Below are 18,400 nucleotides of genomic sequence, written 5' to 3' on the forward strand. Positions count from 1 at the left end.
GGGTGTTTTGTTATTGTGGAAGGTGCGGGACTCCAAAAACTCAGGAATGGGACAAAAAAAAGAGCCCAAGCTACGTGCTGTGCTCACACGCTCTCAAGACCAGTCCCTGAAGGTGCGCGCGATCCATAACTTGGGAGGTGAGGTCGTCGGAATCCAAAGGGTGAGGGCGACAATGGTGGTGGGATCGGGACAGCGGCAGCGGCGTCGTCGGGTCCAAGGCTTGTGGTGGCACGTAATCGGGGTGATGAGAGAGTCGGGAAGAACAACATTGGGCAGAGGGTCGGAGGGAAAGAGCGACGAGCGATGCGCCACCCAAAGCAGACATTCAAGAAAGGCAACACTCAGACGGTGTGGAAGGACGAGGGTGGCAGACAGAGGCAGACAGAGAAGAAGGAGGAAGAGGATGGTGATGTCGGGTCTCCATGAGGGACGCGAGCAGAACTTAGCTCATGGGACAATAAAGTGTGCACCTCTCAGTCTTTACCATCTATCCACATCATCCATCCATCCATCCACCTTCCATGACTGAGCCTTGGGGAATCAGTTAATATTTTAGATGGAGCCCCTCAACAGGCGGGCATATATGGACCGTGCACTGCACTTTTTGAGATTGGTCCCTGTTCGGTTCCGCAGTCCCTCACTGAGTCCCTCATTGACACACTCTCTCCCTTAACGAGGGATACTTGCAGCTGCAGCATGACCCAAGCTAGGTACATCATTCATGAGCCTTGCCATGTTGTTGCTTTGTTAGGAGCCTAGGCCCTTGTTTGCAGTCAGGTCCTCCCCATCTACAATGATTTCAATGATGACTTGTCCATCCGTCCCTGAACCTGCGAAATGAGCCTTGAGCATTGAGCCTTGCAGTGGTCTTTGACAGTCAGTGCCCCACCACGGCTCCGGCCTTTGATCTGCTTTCCGCCCAAAACATTCGATTCCATTCACCACTGTCGGACGTATTGTCGCCGACATTGCAGACCTGACTGGCTCAAGCCTCGGCGCAACATATTTGTATTCTTGCTATCCTTACGGAGTACACCCTACGGATACCATACACTGCAGGCTGGCTCAGTCGTCCGAGCCCCTCCACGGATCCTACCAAAAATTAATTTCAGGACATAACTCAGCAGAGCAGTGCGACGCGGGGGAAATTCGGGTGCCTGATCTGCAAGTAATCAACCCTTCCCGTCACTTGGCCTTCACTCAAGATGAAACGCTCACGAGAGGCCGAAGAGGAACACCCGTCCTCTGGCATTTCCGCAGACGAGCGTAGCCGCCCGGAGACGTCAACTCCAGATGACCGTGCTACCAAGATCACTGGACTAGAGCCTTCCGTCGAGGGAGCATCTGAGGATTTTGCCATGAAATGCTCCCTTCCGCCTCACAAGGAGGCCCTGACGTTCAAGACATACGACGACTATGAGGCGCACTACATAGCGACGCACACCAATAGGTGTCTGGAATGCGGGAGGAACCTACCGTCAAGCCATCTGCTTAACGTGCACCATGAGGAATGCCATGATTCCTTCGCCGCTGTGAAGCGGGAAAGAGGAGAGCACACCGTAATATGATTTCCCACTTCCTCTCATCATCGGCTCCTCTCTTGCTGACATCGGCTACAGTATTCCTGCTTCGTAGAGGGCTGTGAGAGAAAATGCTTGACTCCGCAGAAACGCCGGATGCATCTCATCGACAAACACGGGTTTCCCAAGAACTACTTTTTTGCCGTGACTAGGGAGGGTGTCGACGGGCGACGGACACTGCTCGTAGAAGCAGGTCATCACCGGCGGAAATCATCAAATGCTTTCAGTACGACCAAAGAGTCGAAGCGCAGATCAAGTATACTGGACACGACCACTTCACAAGGCGGAGAAGAGTCACAAAAGACAGGAGATGCTGCAACCAAACCAGAGGCCAGTTCGGTCCCTGCGCAGCCAGCGATAACGGAACGTCCAGACACGGAAATGGAGGATCTCGCTGGCGCAATGTCGGCGCTGAAGTTTGTGCCCAACAGCGTGCGGTTTGGCAGGGGCGGAGGACGAGCAGGCTTTGCAAAACGATGAGAGACGTCACGAATGATACCACTACTTCGATTAGCGTTCAGGCCATGATGATACCAAAACGGTCAATTGAAAGGATCACTACCTCTTTCCCGTAAACAACGACCCGAGTGATCGTAACCAGGGCCGGAACCAGTCCTGCCATGTAAAGCGCCAAACGCCTGCCCTCCACGGGGTGCCCATTGTCGACCGGAAGCCGCGCTGACAGACGGGGTCGTGAAGGTAATCTTCCTGGAAAACACGTACACGACTAGAGATTCTGCTCTTCTAGTCACTGGATGCGCAGCCATGGCATCCGCAAGCGACGCACTGGACCTCTTGGTCCCCTTTGAGCTGGGCCTTCGGAACTCTACATATGCAGGTCGAGTTGAAGTTCGTCTCCTTGGTTTGGACACAGCGCAAGCAGCAAAGCTATAGACACATGTCAGCAAGATGACTTGTCGTTCTTGATGAGCATGCCAACTCACCTTTTCGTAGCCCTGCTTCTTCCACTTGGCAATCAGCATTGCGTCCGCGTAGCCGTTCTTGAGCAGCCACTCGTACAGCTGCTTGCTGATGGCCTCCTTTTCGTAGTACAGGTCGTAAATGTAGCGGCTCCTCGCGTGTGCGATCTGAAAAATCTCCCACTGCGCTTGGTGCTTCGGTCCCGTCGGCGGCGGCTTGTTCTGCGCGTCCTTCATCTTGTTTTGGAAGATGAGGAGCTGGTCCTCGATGTCGTTGAAGCCTTCTGGAGGCGGCTTGCGCTTCGAAGATCGCATGGGAGGCATGTTGGGCTCTTGATTTGCGTGAGTGTATTGTGGGTGTTTGAAATGGCCACTTGAGTTGGGATCCGAAGGGTCTCGCAGTCTCGTCAAGGCTCACTTGGCTTCGCGTCGCGGTTGTAGGTAGATGACGAAGGAGTTGAAGTTCAAAAGCCCAGGATAATACCATAGGTAGGTAGTGGGGCAAAAAGCTCCAATATCTTATCAGGCATGCCACTAACGCCTTCACACCTGCGCGCAGAGCGCTGGATCCGAGCTGACTAAGGAGCCACACGTGATTGGGCCGTCCGGAACCTTGGAGCTTCCCAAGATTCCCGTTCCACCCAGCCAGACAGCGTCGACGACCAGGCCGTTCGGGAATCACGTAGCGCAGCAAGCAAAACCGCCCTCTTCACCAGCATTCCCACGCGCCCACTATGGCCATCACACCGACCCAATTCGCAAAGACGACCCGGCAGTGTGAGTTATAGAGACCAATTGACCCCGAAAATCCCACTGATCCGTCGAGCAGCGGCCAACTGGAACGACGCAAAGAGACGGGTTCTCGCTTCCTACAGAGAATGGATCCGAGCTGTATGTTGACCCCCAATGCGTCCCTATGGAAGCCCCGGCGTAGACTTTCGATTCGCGAAAGGCGCGCAACGATGCGAAGACGATTCGAGCGAGAAGGCCGACTTGAAGGGAAGCTGGGGGCATGAATCAATGCTAATTGAGGAACCATTGGGAAACAGGCGCCTGAGATTCAGACGATGTACAACGTCCCCCTGCCCGTGTCCGTCCTCCGTACCCGGATACGTGAGGAGTTTGAGCGCCACAGGTTCGCCAGCAAGCTCCCCGTGGTGGATGTTCTCCTGTTCAAGAGTCACGCCGAATACCAGGTATGCCATCCCGAGCGACGTTCCCCCGACGCACGCGCGCATCGAAGCACACCGAGGGAGAGAGGGATGGAGAGAGGAGGATTTTGGTGTCATACGGGAGACCAATTGGACCCATGACCGTTACGATTGGGAAGATATAAGGCCGAGAGCTGACATGTGGTTCTAATCACGCAGGAGACGATGAACTTCTGGAAGCAGACGACGCACATCATGTCCTACTTCAAGGAGGAGAACTTTAGAGGAGACAAGCGGTTGCCCAACAGCTTCATGACTGGATTCTTGGAGGTGAGTCTTACACAGGGTTGCGAGCAAGCTAGAGCGAGGAGAAAACACCAGGAGGCGAAACAAGGGGGTGAAGGGCATCCGCAGACACTTGATGCTGTTTCGAGATGGAGCGCTAACCGTACTTTACACAGGGCCGCAACTAAGAGCGCTGGAAGTATTAGAGCTCGTGTACATAAATATACAATTTCAAAAAACATTTCCGCAAAAGTCACAAGAACCCAACCAACTGAATTGGACCTATTTCATTTGTTCTGTCTACGCCATTGGTTCTATTTTCGGTGTCTCCATTCCCATGTAAAAAAAAAAAAAAAACAAGAAATAACGCCATTTTCCATCTTTTCTACAAGATGCGTTCGCTATGAACGACCAAAGTCCTCCTTGGCGCGGATAAACTCCTCGGCGACGGTGTCGCTAAGGGCCTGAAGGTCCTTGAGACCCTTTTGCAGAGCCGCGACGGCGGTGCCGTCTGAGTTACACAGTCAGTAAATCAGGAGTGAAGAAGGGATCGAAGAAAAAAATAGGCTCACCATAGGTCTGGATCCTAATGTTCATCTTGGGTTCCGAAGGGTGAGGGATGGCGTAGGCGCAGAACTCAACGTCGGGACTGTAGTGAAGGAGGGGTGAGTTTTAGTATAACGGAGGAAAGCCAGGGAGGTCTCTCATGACAGGAATTCGACGCTGTTTGAGAGAAAAATAAAAATAAACCTACTTCTTCATAATGACATATCTCAGCGCATTGCCGAGCGTGTGCCCCTCATCGATAAACTCGAATGAGGCGGCTGTGTCTGTTGAGCCGGGCAGCTACGGACAATCTCACAGTCAGCCTCTCGCTCGCAAATCACCGAAGCAGACAGGCTCACAATCTTGACGCGCTGGGGCTCCTCCTCCTCTTCCTCCTCCTGCTCAGTCGACTCCTGTCCCTCCTCCTCCTCTTCCTCCTCGGGCTGGTGAGAGGCGGGCGCCTCGTCCATGGGGACGTCTTCCGAGTCGGTTCTGCCGGGCATTTTTGCGCTCTTTTTGGTTACTCTTCAATGAGGCTGACTCTGAGGAGTGTTATGGGAGAATCAGTGACACTCAAAGTGAAAATTGGCTGGGTGGTTCTTTTCGTCGCGGGGGGTGTAATTCAACTTTCAACAGATTCGGACTTGCACTGCGCGCCTGCAGGTCGGTCTCTCGAAATTTTTTGATAACGGACCCGCGGATCAATTGATAAGCTGGCAGCTGGCGACCACCACATATGTCTGGCACCAGCTGCAAGCGATGGACTCACCAATCCGGCGTCCCTACCACATGCAAGCTTACATCGCATCGCATCGCATCGCAAAATGTCACGGTCAAGAGGCGTCACAACGAACAAAGAAGTTTCGATGGGAACACCACCTCGCCTCGCGCCTCGCGCCCTCTCCAAGATCCCCAGATTTACCTCCTCTGCACAAGGACCATCTATAGACTATAGGGGAAGAGAGCAGAAAAGTTTATCGCTCGGCAGATACCTGAAAAGGGGGGGTGAGATTCGACGAGACGCCCGTTCTCCTACCTATCATATTCATGTTCAGTTGTTTAAAAAGAGACCAATATTGCTACGATCCTGCATCTACCATACATGAGTTTTGACAACATCGTCATAGTATGCAAGGCATTACCTGCTTACCTGGTTGTTTGCAGCCCGCAAACCAATAAAAACCCCCAGCTGTGATGGACCTCATCTTTCCGCGTGGGGAAAAATCGAGAACAGTACGGAGTAAAGAGAGCGCAACCATCACCACTACCACCACCACTACCACCACCTACTTACAGGCGCGCGGCAAGATGCAGTCACGCACGTAGTTCCGGTTGTTGGACGCACGAGCAAACCACCTACACCACCCTGCAGTTTGCAGCTTGCTAGTTCACGTCGAATGCTCTGACTGGTTCCGCAGAAGAATGATCCAAAGATCAATAGCGCGCTTCTTTCTTTCTTTCTCTCGTTCCCCAGTTTGTTCTTTTCCGGAGGAGAGGATTCCATCACCCTGCATTTCTTGGAAACCAATCCTGGGTTGTTGGGCACCTCGAAACCAGGGTAAGCTTAAACTCGTGTACCGACACTTTGACTCATCTCGATGGTGAATGAAAGCAATCAAGATTGTCACCGTAATAAGCGAATGCTTTAGTATCCTCAGTGTAAGCAAGTAGTTGAAAGAATACTGCGTACTCAGGCCCAAATCTCGCAATAAAGTCCCATCGATTCGCACCCCGTGTTCGTAGAACACTATGGACCTCCAAAAGCAAAATGTCTCGGTCCGAATATCAAATTCAAAGATGCTCGAGCCCCAAGGGGCCCCGGCGGCGCCTCCCCGAACCCGACAGCCCAAGTTCCGGGTTGAAGTCTTTCCTTCTCGGTGAGACAAGAAAGAAAGAGAAAACCCACCCCTTCTTTCCCCCGTGGAACAAGGGCCCTCTTCACCGCATCGTGTCCACGGACCATCCAACTCCCGCGTGGTTGACGTCCCCGGGGGCGGCGGCGTAAGCGCGCGGAGGCGATAGGAGAGGCTGGGAGAGAGTTCGGATAAGACATCATACATGGCATGCATGGACATCATACGGCATCGCGAGAGCCTTGCTCTTCGTCCTCCCCTTTCCCCCCTTCCGCCTTCCGTGCCCACTTCCGTAAAAAAAAAAAATCCCTATCAATGGAACAAAACAAAACAACCGGGGCAAGGAAATCAAAACCTGATCGCGATCCCAGAGAGCCAAAGCGTTACGATACAAAGCCGACAAGGCCGTTCCGGTTTCCCACCCTTTCACTCCTCGCATTCCCCTCCCAGTCAGACGGCCTGCGTTCGGATTCTGTTCGTTGGCTGCCAAACCACACTCGACCAATTCGTGATCGTCCGGCGCTGTCACATCGGAAACGAGGTTTGATTGGCCGCCAACCGCACTTTATTGTTTCAAGACAGGGTCGGTGTAAGCCATATGATTGGCTCGTTTCCTCCATTCTCAAACCGACACCCAGTTGGTGAGTTTAGCTTGGTGCGTCGTTGAACCGGGGTTGGTCAGGTACATCTCGCACTAGGTCTGGGAAGTCACTTGTAATTGTGAAGGTGTGCTATGTAAGCAGCATTCAGTCCTCGCTCACCAGCTGCATGGATTGACGGATGGTTTGCAGATGACGAAGGTGAACAACGGCCGTCGTCTGTGAGTCCTACCCAGAGATGGGACGGAGACGTTCAAGGTGGAGGAGGCGTGTTCGGCGTATATGTGGAAAATGTATGTGCAGGCCGAGGGAAGAGACGTCTTAACTCGGCGAATCGTCTGTGCAGGCAAAGCGAATGCTACTCACAAGCCAAAAAACAACAGCCGCGTTTTTTTCTTCTGCTTGATGCCGCTGAGGAATTCCAGGATGAAGATGTCTGTACCACCGTTCACAGTACCAAGGAAACCTGCCTGCAAGTGGAAAGAAAAAAAGGTTGTCGTCCCGAAAAGGATGAAGAGAAATTTTTAGGGGATGTAACGTCGACGACGAACCTGGAACTGTGGTGGGGTTTGGGGGTTACATGGGGGGCGTGAACATGTCGTTCGGTGAGGGGTGCGAATGCGAATGGAGATCGGTGCTGACATACTGGATGAGAAACGACCATTCGTATCTATCCGTACTGAAGACTGATAGAACCAAAGAGGTATTAGCAGAGTATCCGTCGACGTCGTGGTTATACTACCTTCATCTATGATAATCATATCAATCCCATCTAGACGTTGTGAATCGGCATGGACGCATTAAGAAACGGGAAATTTGACAGTTGGCGACGTGCGCAGGAGGTGGCTCTGGCGTCGGTGACGACGACGGCATGTAGAATACTGCAACTCTCCGACTCGTATTCTTCTGCATTTCACTCATCAACTTCATGCCAATGGTACGTGCGTCTTGTGCCACAACTCAACTCAGCCTCTTCTCTGCCAACTGTGATACAAAGAGAAAGAGGCTGGTGACACATTGACACATGGGGTTGCGGCTTAACGGTCGTGGGATATGGCCAGGATCTTCAGGGACGTTTTCACATGGATCTTCCCCCTCCAACCCCCCTGCTCTTCCTGGCCTTGCCTGGCCATGACATTGCCGTGCGGAGAAGACAAGAGACAGAGTGAACCGGCACCAGCTAATCTCGCCAAACTCAGCCTTCAGGAGGCTCAGGTCAGGTCAATAGAACGAGGGGCGGGTTTCAGCAAAGGCCTGCCGCCCTACGAGTGGCTACCGATCGCCAGTGGTGGCTGTCAAGGCCGGAAATCCAGCGAGCGGAGACTCAAGACAAGATTGAGCACAACAACGCTGCCCAGGTCAATACGAAAGCCAGCTGTTGTCAACGTCAACCCGAGCGACTGCATATGGTGCTTTCTACGCGGCAGCGAGGAGCAATCAGAGTCGAGGAAATAACTTTCTGGCTAGCGGAAACGCCGTCTCTAGTCCAGAGCTTGCTTGGTCGTGAGCCGCCGCGCGCGACACAGGAGCGAGAGACGACCCATACTGTTGGCTGACCAGACTTGAGACTCGGACGGCCGATTGGGCAATCTATCATGTGCAGATTCATCCATGTGGAGTCTCTGGGTCCGTCAGGTGTGATCAGGGGTGGCGGACGTGGAGGGGTGATACTGGCGGAGGAAAAGGTGGAGAGGTACTATATTTCACCGGTGAGAGTCTCGTTTGAAGTTTGGTTGAAATATTCCGAACCTATCGACGGAAATTTCAGGCTCTATAGTTGGGTTGGCAATGAATCGGTTTGATCGTTTGTAGTCTGGTCAGTGGCACTATGGGGCCGAAAGAGAAAAAAGTAATTCGAGAAACACACGGCAAGGTCTTTTCGATTGTCGAGTATCGGATGCCCCTCCATTCATGGATGCCTCTATGAAGTTTTTCGGTCCAGTTTTCCACGGTGAGCCAAGATAGCGGGCGATAGACATTCGCACAGGCTTCGGTTGGAAAATGTGCTTGTCGCGACGCAGATGCTATGTACAGGTTAGCCTCTTTCTCGGGAGCCCCACCAAGGGATCGCAGGTAGCTGAGAAATTGTTCTCACCTTCCAATTGCCGTCGTCGCCCCCAGTGTTCGGGTTTTCTCACTTGGGGGCCGCAAGTGGCTTGAACATCTGCCGGATAGGAGAGAATCGTGAAGGGCCGACGCCCGGACGGGCCAGAGCTGCCTAGTGATCGCTCCGTCTGATGTGGCCCGCAAGGGGGCTGCAGCGCTGGCGTGCGGCAGTGACGAAGAATGAGCATTTAATAATACCACAAGGGCCATTAGGAGTTTGGAGATGGCCGGCAATGTGTGCGGGAAAGCACAGGCACAGGCACCAAGCGCAGGCGCAGGCGGTACCAGGATATCTAGACGCGATGGCGTAGGCACAGGCCACCCGGGCTGGCCGTCTGGCAGTGTCTTTCAGGGTCCGGTGACAGGTTGAAAGCTGCCGTCTCGAGATCATCGGCTTGCCCAAGGCGTGGTTGACGCCTCGGCGACAGCGGGTTGGTACCAATATCGCGACTGATGGGCAACCCATGGAGCACCTCCGTCCTTTTGCGCCCCACGACAGACTTAGCACGTAGGAGGTAGACTTGGTCGAAAGCATGCCATCTAATACTGCGTGGTGCTCCACGGCAGTGAAAGCAATGGACGTTTCCATATATCGCTGTGATGCTGCGGTTGAAACAACCGAGTCCCGGCTTTGGATGATCCACTGGCAGGGCAGGCCCCGTCATGGCAGGTGCGGAAGTGGTTAGTGCCAGGGGCTTGATCTCGCAAGGTGAGCGAAAGTCAAAAGTTGTGAGAGAGCGCTGGCTGAATTCTGGGTGTTGCCAGGGCTGTTTGGGCACCACAGTCGTGTTGCACGTAGGTAGTTGAGCTGAAGGCGGAGACCTGAACTGCACTGCGTACGTATTGGTGGTACGTACGTCAACGAGGGTCTCAGAAATGGAGTCGTGATAGTTTGGGTCGTCTTTGGTTTATACGATACAGATAGTGTTGCGTGGTAGCGGCGTAGCTGAGCTGACTAGCGGTTCTGAATTGCCTCTGCTTCGGAAGCGGATGACGAAACAGGTGCCAAGCCACTTATCGCGATGCAACGAGAACTCAGTGTCCTCTACTTTGAGCCGCGGTGATTCTCGTCGGATGAGGCCGCCATGATTCTGTGCTGCTGTAGTCTACGGCACGGCAAGCCTACCGAACCGAGCTTCGACATCGAAAAGAGGGCGAAAATGAGTGAGGGGATTGTGTTGTCTAGGGACAGAGTTAAGTGTATTGAAGCCCCGCCAGGGGCGTTTCCGTCTGGTCTTTTGGATAGCATATCCGTCACCTTATTGTTGCGCCTCGGACCTTCCTTGGCTCGATCTTGACATTGGTATCTAAGTGCAAAGGAGGATGGTTCCGATTGCTTGTCTGTTGAGTTTCCCCGTCTTTGATAGAGTGCGGTAATCACGGTAGATACATGGATGACATAGGTAAGGGCGTGTTGGGAGCAGGCTGAGCAGGTATTCCTCATACTCGGCAGGGTTACAGGTCACCCTGGCAGGTCGGGGATGTCTTGTCTCGCACGAGGAGAATTGTCATCCGGTGTCGTCAAAGGCCAACCCATGGCCCATGGTGCTTGATTGATGAAGTGCAGTCTGTGCCAATCCTGACAATCTGGTGGGAGAAGTTGTGTATCCTTGGGGAAGGGTACGCAGTACTCCGTAGTGCACTACGTAGTTGAGGAGGGTGAGGGGCACGGGCGAGTGGGTGAGCGGTGGCTCGTGTGTTGCAGGATGGTTGGCATCGAACCCAATCAGAAACAATAGTCTGCTATTCCTGCCGCAGCGTGGGCCAACCGTCGCGGCCTTGTGAGCTTCGCCTGTGGTAGCCGTCGATTGGTGGTGAGGCACGACACAGCGTACCTTTCGATAGGTTGTGACGGTAGAAGAGTTCCATGGTGGAAGACACTACCACGCGCTAGGTACCCGTCCTTTGGCCACCAGGCATCGTACCGTGGTAGCGTTGCTGAGATGGCTTCCCGTACTTGAGATGTGGTAGTAGGTAACTACCATGCTGTGGTAGGTATGGAGTGACTTGCAAGAAGTATCCGCACCCAAGTAGGTAGGCAGGTATGCCATGCCAGGCACCTCAGGCACATGAGCAAAGGTGCCTTGCCTTAGCTTCCCCGAGGTGCTGTGGTAGCTTCCCCCTCATCATTCTAGTTGCTGGGCTTGCATTGCAGCCAGTTCTCGTCTGTGCATGGATATCGAGATTGGGATAGAGAACAAGAGGGGAGGGAGCATTGCCATTGTTGTTCATCATGCCATGGGCCCGCGATAGTTGTTTCTCTCGGATTCTGCTATTAGGAGGTCGTTGAGAGTATCCATCTCGTGGTGGGTTGGATGATTGATCAGCATCATCGGCCAGAGAGCTCCAGTCAGTCCTGTCATCCCTTCACCGTCAGTTTGTATGTGAGCCCGAATAGGAAGTGTAGACTGTGTGGGAGTTGTGGACTAGGGGTTCCGAAAGAGCTCAGTGAGGATTTAGACAAGGAAGTGGGAGGATGTGAACAGGCAAGGAGGAAAAAAGAGCAGGAACCCACTCGGGGGAAACTTGACCTTCAATGTCAAACAGCCTACTGTGTACGGAGGTCAAGCGGCGCCCCCGCTCACCACATCCCACGCCCCTTTTGAGATTGAACACGATCAGGATTCCCACCGTCTTCCTCCGCTCTTTCTCTCTCTCTCTCTAAGTACCTTGTTATCGAAGAAAGTTAATTCTTTTTAAGTTACAAATATAAGAATATAGTTTTAATAAAATAGTATAATACTTACCTAGTACTTAAATTAAGATACTTTTTTAAGCTTATTATAAAAGAAAAATAATTATATTACTAATTACTTATTATTAAGGTCTATAAGTAGTACTATAGCTTTAACTATAATAGCTTTATTTATAATAAGTAAAAAGTCTAATTATAAGTTTTTTAAAAGCCTCTTTTTAAGAGCTATAAGAGCCTTTAAGTTAAGTTAAAATACTTATTAAGATATTAATAACTAAACTAATTTTATAATAACGACTTTAATAAAAAACTTAATAAATAATACTAAAAGCTTTATTAATATTAAGTACGATTTATAAAATATAATAACGTAGCCGTAAAGTATTATTAATATATCTTATATTAAAAAAGGTATTATTAATATTAACAAAACGGATAGGGCTATATTAATATAGTACCTCGGCTTTTTTTTATAGCTTAAGGATAATTACTTTAAATAATATTAAAAATCTATTAAAAAGCTCTCTCAAGTACTTTAGTATATTTATTACTATTTTTATAATAATAAAACTCTTAGTACTTATATATAAGAGTAGGTTATTTATTTTTAAATAATAATACTAACTTATTAATAAGCTATTAAAACTACGATTCTAGCGATCCCTTAACGAGGGAGAGGGTAAAATAGAAAAAAGGATAAGTAAGAAAAGGGTTAAGGTTAAATAGTATAGAATTCGAGGGTAGGGTAGCGTCTATATGTACTGCGGTAATCCTCTAGTAATGCAAAACGATGGAGTTAAACAGTGCTCTCTCTCTCTCTGTCCTTGAACTGGAGTCTTTCCAGCAGCGTGGATGACAGCCCCAGCCCTGTCCCGTCCCGTCCTGTCCTCGCCTATGCTAGGTTTAGTAGTATCTCTGCGTAAGGTGGTCGAGTTGTTTGAGGCAAACCACATTGCCACTCTGCGAAAAGTACCAGGTAGCCCAGTAGCACCTCCACCATTGCTACACGCCTGCGAACCAACCAACAGCTGGAGAAGGCCCAGCGCACCCGAGCCGACGGATGCCACTCTGCATCTTGTCGTCGCTCCTGACACTGAGTGGTGCTTCACCAGGCGGAGGCGAGGGGAGAAACGTAGAAGCGTAGAAGCAAGAGGAGAACAAGAGAAGAACGGCCGCAACCGTCAGATGTTGCTGTCCAATCAATTCCGTGTTAATGAAGTGTTGAAAGACCGAGGGCCTGGGTTCTGAGGTGGCCTGGAAGTCTAGACTGCCTCCGCCGCACCACCAGCCAATGTCACCACGACACTCTCTGTCGTGTGTGTGTGTGTGTGTGTGTGTGCTGGATAGTGGGAGAATACCACAGTGGAATCGCATTTGTGGCATGAGTGCCATGATCAGGATACTTCGTAAGGTAATCCGTACTGAGAGAGGGGGCAAGTCAAGCTGGAACTGCTGGCAGGTGCATCCATAATCCTGTAGTATGTATACTACGTACAGCAAGCACATGGGCGTTATACACACACCCCTTCCGATGAGAGAAGCCACCCCTCCCCCCTTCCTGCCCTGGAATACCTATTGTGTACGGAAGTACGTATATATCAGCCAGTCAATCGCATCTCTTGCAGCATAGATCCCGGAAACCCTCAGCACATCCGACATTTGTTGTAGTATCGATGGATTACTGAGGTGAACTCAGCGGTACTCTGAAGGGAGTAGTGACAGGTAAACTGTATGCGGGAATGAGAAGAGTAGAGCAGAAGGAAAGGAGAGAAAAGAGCAACAGAGTAGGTAACAGAGATGGGCCTGGTGTGCCGGCTGGGCCATAATTGTGTCACTCCCGTGTTCCCCTTTCATAAGAAAATAAAACAACCACAGCTGCCCCTCTACTCCGTGACCCCCTCCCCCCCTTCCACCCCTCTTACCTCCTGGTGTGTCGCTTTCCTCCAAGTCTCCATGATCCATCCTTCCAGCTGCTTGTCCAAGGGCCCTGGTCAGTTCTTGATCGTCTTGCTCCATCCAGTCTCACTTTATACCACTCTATCCCGTGCCTTACTGCGTATCCGCTCTCCGTAAGGATACCTTACAGACCTTACTCCGTACGGATACCTGTGCAAAAGTGAGGTAAACTAAGGTGGCCAGCACTTTTATTTCTCGACAAACTTGTCACTGGATTGTCACCACACCCCCGTCGTTGCACTCTGTGTATGGCCTTTTACCCCCTTGGTCCCTGTTTTCTTGACCTGTCCTCGACTTGTCAACTTTGGGGTCCCCGTCCCCGTCCCCGTGCCTGTTCCAATCCCAATCCCCGTCTCATCCTCGTCCGAGTCTTGAGTATTGAGAGTCTGAGCCTGAGCCTGGAGGTGTCTCGACGCTTGCTTTAAACACCACCCCCTCCCCTCCATCCTTTTCAACTTCTGTTTTGTAACCCTCGTCTCGTCCAGCGCTCGCTTCTCTTCCCAACCTTCTTCACCCCGTCCATTCTTCTTCTTCTATTTCTCCTTCCCCGATAACCCCCCTCTCCTCCTTTTACCGGTTTCTCAAAACCCCCCCGCGCCTGGCCTTTTCTCCTCCCGACGTCGCAGACCAAGTCTCTCGCTTTTTTCTCAAACAAAACAAACCACAACCTTCTTCTTTCGTTGATTTGACCTGACGACCCGACGGACCTTACGCTACTACTTTTACTACCAGCTTCCACCCCGTAGTCGACTCCGTCTCGCGCCAACTAATTAATACGACCATATACCCTCTTCCGCAAACCAAAACTCAACATTGGGCATCTATCTACCTACCCATTCGGTTGACTCGAGAAAAGAGAAAGACAGAAAATACTTTTCCGCCAACTAAACCCCCCGCGGGCCCTGATTCGATCTGAGACTGATCTGCTCACTTTTCTGGACACCACCTGACACACGAGCCGACCTGGTCGACCCCATTGTCTTTTGTCAATCAGTCAATCCGTGCCGACAACCTTTCCTAGGCACCACTAATTTTGGGCACACAATCGGCCGCTGCGCATTCCACAGCTCCAGCTCCTCCCCGTCGCAGTCCGTCTCAATTCAAGAGCGGCCAGCCAGCCAGCAAAAAAGCAGCAAAAGCAGCAGCAAGCAGCTCTGTCTCTTTTCTTATTCCTACAACATTTCGGATTGTTCCGTCCCGCCGCCATCTCTCACCTAGTCAGCCAGACCAAGCCGCTTTCCGTCTACCCACGCTCCGACTTTTCACGGCCCAGCAGCAATCAGCTACGGTACCTTGACCTTTAGAGGCCTTACCTTTAGAGGCACCACACCATCACCTCCACCACCGCCCAGTGCACCCACAACCCGCCAGGCTAATTCCTCCCCCAGCCCGCTCTCGGCCATTCTCGTAAAGCTCAAAGCGCAAGCTCGAAGCGTCAATTGCTGCGACTTCGCGCTTCGCAAGAAAGGGCAAGAAAAACAAGGACAAAGAGTCGTCCACTGACTACTCACCAAAGTCACTGCCACCAAGTCTACCTTAGCCGACAAACCAAAAAAACCGACTTAAAGTCGAGTCCTCTCGCTTCGGCCTTGGCGACCCCAATCCTCTGACACAGAAAGAGTTGCAGTCGCGCACCTCCTCGTCAAAAGTCAGACGTCGACAACTCCATCCATCTCGACCCATTTAAAACTGGAGCATCGAGCAAGGGAGAATCGCGCATCTCAATCACCCAGCGTTTGACGACATCGCCAATTCGCCCTCTTACTAATTTACCAACGACTCGTTGCATCTCGATCAATTCTGCACGGGTTTTTCATTCTCCGAACTTGCATATCGGCAATCGTCAAGCCAAGTGAGGCTCCTTTTGCAGACCATACAGCAAACAGGCGTGTCGGGTGCAGCAGCAGCAACCCAACCCGACCCGTCTCCTTTTTTCTCGCTTCATTCCTCCCAACCTACCAACAGCAACTATGAGCACAGCGATCGCAATGGCTCCCTCTCCGGCCCCTCACGACAGACCGTCGTTCCCTTCCGACCTCGCTCCCGCGTCTTCCGCACAGCACGGCGCTTCTTCGCCTGCACAACAAAGACCTCTTGCACCAACTGGAACTCCCAATGCGACGGCGCATCGGTCAGGCAGCGGCAGCCCTAGGGGTGCCGCCCAAGCTCCCAAGTCATCTCCTCCCAGCGCGTAAGTTGCATCTCCACGTCCATCCTATCACCTCGCAACCGCAGTCAATTGACTCTATCTTCCCTTCCAGCGCGAGACATGCCAGCGGTGCACCAAAGATCGTCGTGAAAAAAGAACCCAACTCCCCCGACTTGCCGACGACCCGTCACAGGCCACGCAAACTCGACCTGTCCAACAAGGGGGCACACCCGGGCTCCAACACTCCCGGCACTGCTAGGCCCATGACTGCTAGGGACAACTTGGGCATCCAGGAGGTCGGCCTTGCCTGCCTCTCGCCCGGGTTCGTTACCCAGGACCCCATCATGAAGGAACAGCTCCAGCGCAGCATGAGTGTGAGGGACCAGCAACGCATGATCATCGAGCAGAGAATGCAGCAGCAATCCGCGAAGGGCGATGGCCCTGACACCTCTGGAAAGGACCCTGTGTCTCAGTTCGCAGCAAAGACCCCCGGCCTGTCTCGCAGGAACAAAGCCCAGCTCTCCATCCTGCCGCCCTCCGCTGAGTCTTTTGCCAACGAGCGTGTCATCCAGTCGGCCCCCTTGGGACACTCCTTCACTGGCCGCCAGCATCCTGCACCGCTGTCTCGTCACATTACAAACCAGCCAAACACTCTCTCCAACACTTCTCACATCCACCACGTCCCTGCCAACCAGACAAACAACCGTCTCCCGCCCATCAGTGATGTCTTTGGACAGGTTTCTGGCCACCCCGACAATGCTCCCACCTCTTTGTACCCCCAGACCAGCCGTCCCCCCATGGCATCACCTGGCCACCCCCCTCAGATGCAGCATGGCCCCCCTACTTCCGGACGTGCCAGAGAGTACAAGTCAGCGGAAGAGGCACAGCACGAGATTGCCGGTGGTCGCCCCGAGCTGCTCCCTAAGATCGTACACTACGGAAACGCTCACCAGCCTCCTACGCCTCCGTCTCCTGCCCCGGGAAGCAGAGCCGCTGATCCCAGCCGCAGCGCAAGCAGGCGCCGCACCCGTGCCGAGTACGAGGACGGCAGCCCACCATTGGGCCATGGCCCTCCCCCCCAGCGAAGAGGACCATTCGGCGCCGGTCGGGACAGCCCCGAGAGCCAAAGGCAAAAGCGCGAGGAGTTCATGCAGCTCTGCGCCAGAGCCTGGGACCTTTTCCACTCTTAGAGAGTCTTTTGTCATCTTTGTTCGATTCTTCCACTTCAACGAGTAGGCCAATTGCGTCTCACTCGTAGGTTTCGATTTCCTGCGGGATCCGGCCCCGCCCTTTCGTCGATTCAATCTCGGCTAGCTTGCATGAGTTTGAAGGAGTGTCACGTCCACTGTGACTCTCCTTGCTTCTCTCCTCCAGTCGGAGGAAGAGGAAGTAAAAAATATATATCGCAGCAGGATAGGATTTAAATCAGGGATTAATGTCTGCAACTACGAAGAGCTTCCTCCTGGGCACGTCTCCAACAATGAACGAAACCGATCATTACGAACTTCAGCTTTCTCGAGGGAAAAGCGATGGACTATTTTCGCGCGCGGCTAGGCGGTTACGAGGCGGTTGGCGCTACCGGCTCTGGTTTGCTTCTATTCTCCAAGGGGCAGTCACGGTTTGAGGAAGAATTTTACGTTCGATTCTTGCACTGGAAGCTTAAGATGTGCGCCAGGGGGCGTTTATTTGCTTTGTCATTTTTATGTGGTTATTACCGGTGTTTACGGGAAAATGACGGGTTGGCACGAGATTCATGAGCAGAGAAGAGGGTGCAGATTCCTCTCTGTATGTATTATCTTGGGGTCGTCTGCTACGGGGAAAGAATGGTGGTCGAGGGATATATCCTCGGCGCGTATCTCTTTTGTGTTTTATGCTTCCTGCTTCTCACCTCGGGAGCCACCAACCTGTGCGCTATTTTTGTCGCATTGGTTTTAAGTATATCGGAGCAAGAGGTACTGAAGATTCGACACGCATATACAAGGGGCCTTGAGGCTTTCATTCTAGTTCAAGATCAAATCGTTCACTCGTGTGTGATGTGACATGTGTGATGTGATAGGATGCAATGTGACATGAATTGTGACTGGATAGATCAGGAGGTGGATGTGAAGGGGCAGCACTATCAACATGACGAGATGTGAGCCCAGCTTTTTCACGACATTGAAGGAGGGAAAGCCAGGAGTTATAACTCTGGCAGAAGAACACATGAGACATACAGAAAATGAATTTCATGGGAGTAAGGCAACAACGAAAGCTTTGGAACCGGCGACGAAGACATTCACGTATCTCCATTACAAAGAGTCCGGAGCCATTCAGAGGCAGAGCGGCAGCCCGGCCGGAAGACGAGCAACAGGGGCTCGGCCTTCGACATATGAATAGACCCGGCGAGCCGAGTTCTAGCGCGTAGAGCCGAGCACCCGGAAGATGTCTGCATGGTCTCCACAGCCCCCGTCTCCCATCCCTGCCGGCGCCATGCCGGGTGTCGGCGAGTGCCCCCCCCGGCGCCGGAACCGGGACCCGGGAACGGTGTGGGTCATTCTGCTATCGGACCCGCCGGCCCCTC

The 18,400-nt window shown here is 52.3% G+C and overlaps 8 protein-coding genes across 8 annotated transcripts; 4 read left to right on the top strand and 4 right to left on the bottom strand.

Annotated features, from left to right (window-relative positions):
• Window positions 1-1,205: 1,205 nt before the first annotated feature.
• CCOS01_02255 (zinc finger protein) lies at window positions 1,206-2,060 on the top strand (the record flags this gene model as incomplete). Its single annotated transcript, XM_060450447.1, has 2 exons — window positions 1,206-1,559; window positions 1,620-2,060. 2 exons carry the CDS (start codon window positions 1,206-1,208, stop codon window positions 2,058-2,060), a joined length of 795 nt encoding a protein of 264 aa, XP_060319097.1.
• A 264-nt stretch (window positions 2,061-2,324) lies between these two features.
• On the bottom strand, window positions 2,325-2,824 carry CCOS01_02256 (uncharacterized protein; the record flags this gene model as incomplete). Its single annotated transcript, XM_060450448.1, has 2 exons — window positions 2,325-2,468; window positions 2,525-2,824. 2 exons carry the CDS (start codon window positions 2,822-2,824, stop codon window positions 2,325-2,327), a joined length of 444 nt encoding a protein of 147 aa, XP_060319098.1.
• Window positions 2,825-3,234: 410 nt separating this feature from the next.
• CCOS01_02257 (complex 1 protein) lies at window positions 3,235-4,124 on the top strand (the record flags this gene model as incomplete). The annotated part of the gene is made up of 5 exons (XM_060450449.1): window positions 3,235-3,277; window positions 3,330-3,391; window positions 3,550-3,696; window positions 3,871-3,981; window positions 4,113-4,124. The coding sequence occupies 5 exons, from the start codon at window positions 3,235-3,237 to the stop codon at window positions 4,122-4,124; spliced, it is 375 nt and encodes a 124-aa protein (XP_060319099.1).
• Window positions 4,125-4,337: 213 nt separating this feature from the next.
• Window positions 4,338-4,985, bottom strand: CCOS01_02258 (uncharacterized protein; the record flags this gene model as incomplete). The annotated part of the gene is made up of 4 exons (XM_060450450.1): window positions 4,338-4,447; window positions 4,509-4,585; window positions 4,691-4,782; window positions 4,842-4,985. The coding sequence occupies 4 exons, from the start codon at window positions 4,983-4,985 to the stop codon at window positions 4,338-4,340; spliced, it is 423 nt and encodes a 140-aa protein (XP_060319100.1).
• A 3,080-nt stretch (window positions 4,986-8,065) lies between these two features.
• Window positions 8,066-8,389, top strand: CCOS01_02259 (uncharacterized protein; the record flags this gene model as incomplete). The annotated part of the gene is made up of 1 exon (XM_060450451.1): window positions 8,066-8,389. The coding sequence occupies one exon, from the start codon at window positions 8,066-8,068 to the stop codon at window positions 8,387-8,389; it is 324 nt and encodes a 107-aa protein (XP_060319101.1).
• Window positions 8,390-9,333: 944 nt separating this feature from the next.
• CCOS01_02260 (uncharacterized protein) lies at window positions 9,334-9,885 on the bottom strand (the record flags this gene model as incomplete). The annotated part of the gene is made up of 1 exon (XM_060450452.1): window positions 9,334-9,885. A coding segment is annotated over one exon (552 nt), but the record flags the coding sequence as incomplete, so codon positions are not given.
• Window positions 9,886-12,487: 2,602 nt separating this feature from the next.
• CCOS01_02261 (uncharacterized protein) lies at window positions 12,488-13,204 on the bottom strand (the record flags this gene model as incomplete). Its single annotated transcript, XM_060450453.1, has 3 exons — window positions 12,488-12,695; window positions 12,742-13,044; window positions 13,158-13,204. The coding sequence occupies 3 exons, from the start codon at window positions 13,202-13,204 to the stop codon at window positions 12,488-12,490; spliced, it is 558 nt and encodes a 185-aa protein (XP_060319103.1).
• Window positions 13,205-15,562: 2,358 nt separating this feature from the next.
• CCOS01_02262 (uncharacterized protein) lies at window positions 15,563-17,030 on the top strand (the record flags this gene model as incomplete). The annotated part of the gene is made up of 2 exons (XM_060450454.1): window positions 15,563-15,882; window positions 15,953-17,030. Coding segments are annotated over 2 exons (1,398 nt in total), but the record flags the coding sequence as incomplete, so codon positions are not given.
• Between the last annotated feature and the right edge of the window lie 1,370 nt (window positions 17,031-18,400).

The sequence above is a fragment of the Colletotrichum costaricense genome (genome assembly GCF_030867565.1).
Source record: "Colletotrichum costaricense strain IMI 309622 chromosome Unknown Scaffold_2.1, whole genome shotgun sequence".
Classification (NCBI taxonomy): Eukaryota; Fungi; Ascomycota; class Sordariomycetes; order Glomerellales; family Glomerellaceae; genus Colletotrichum; species Colletotrichum costaricense.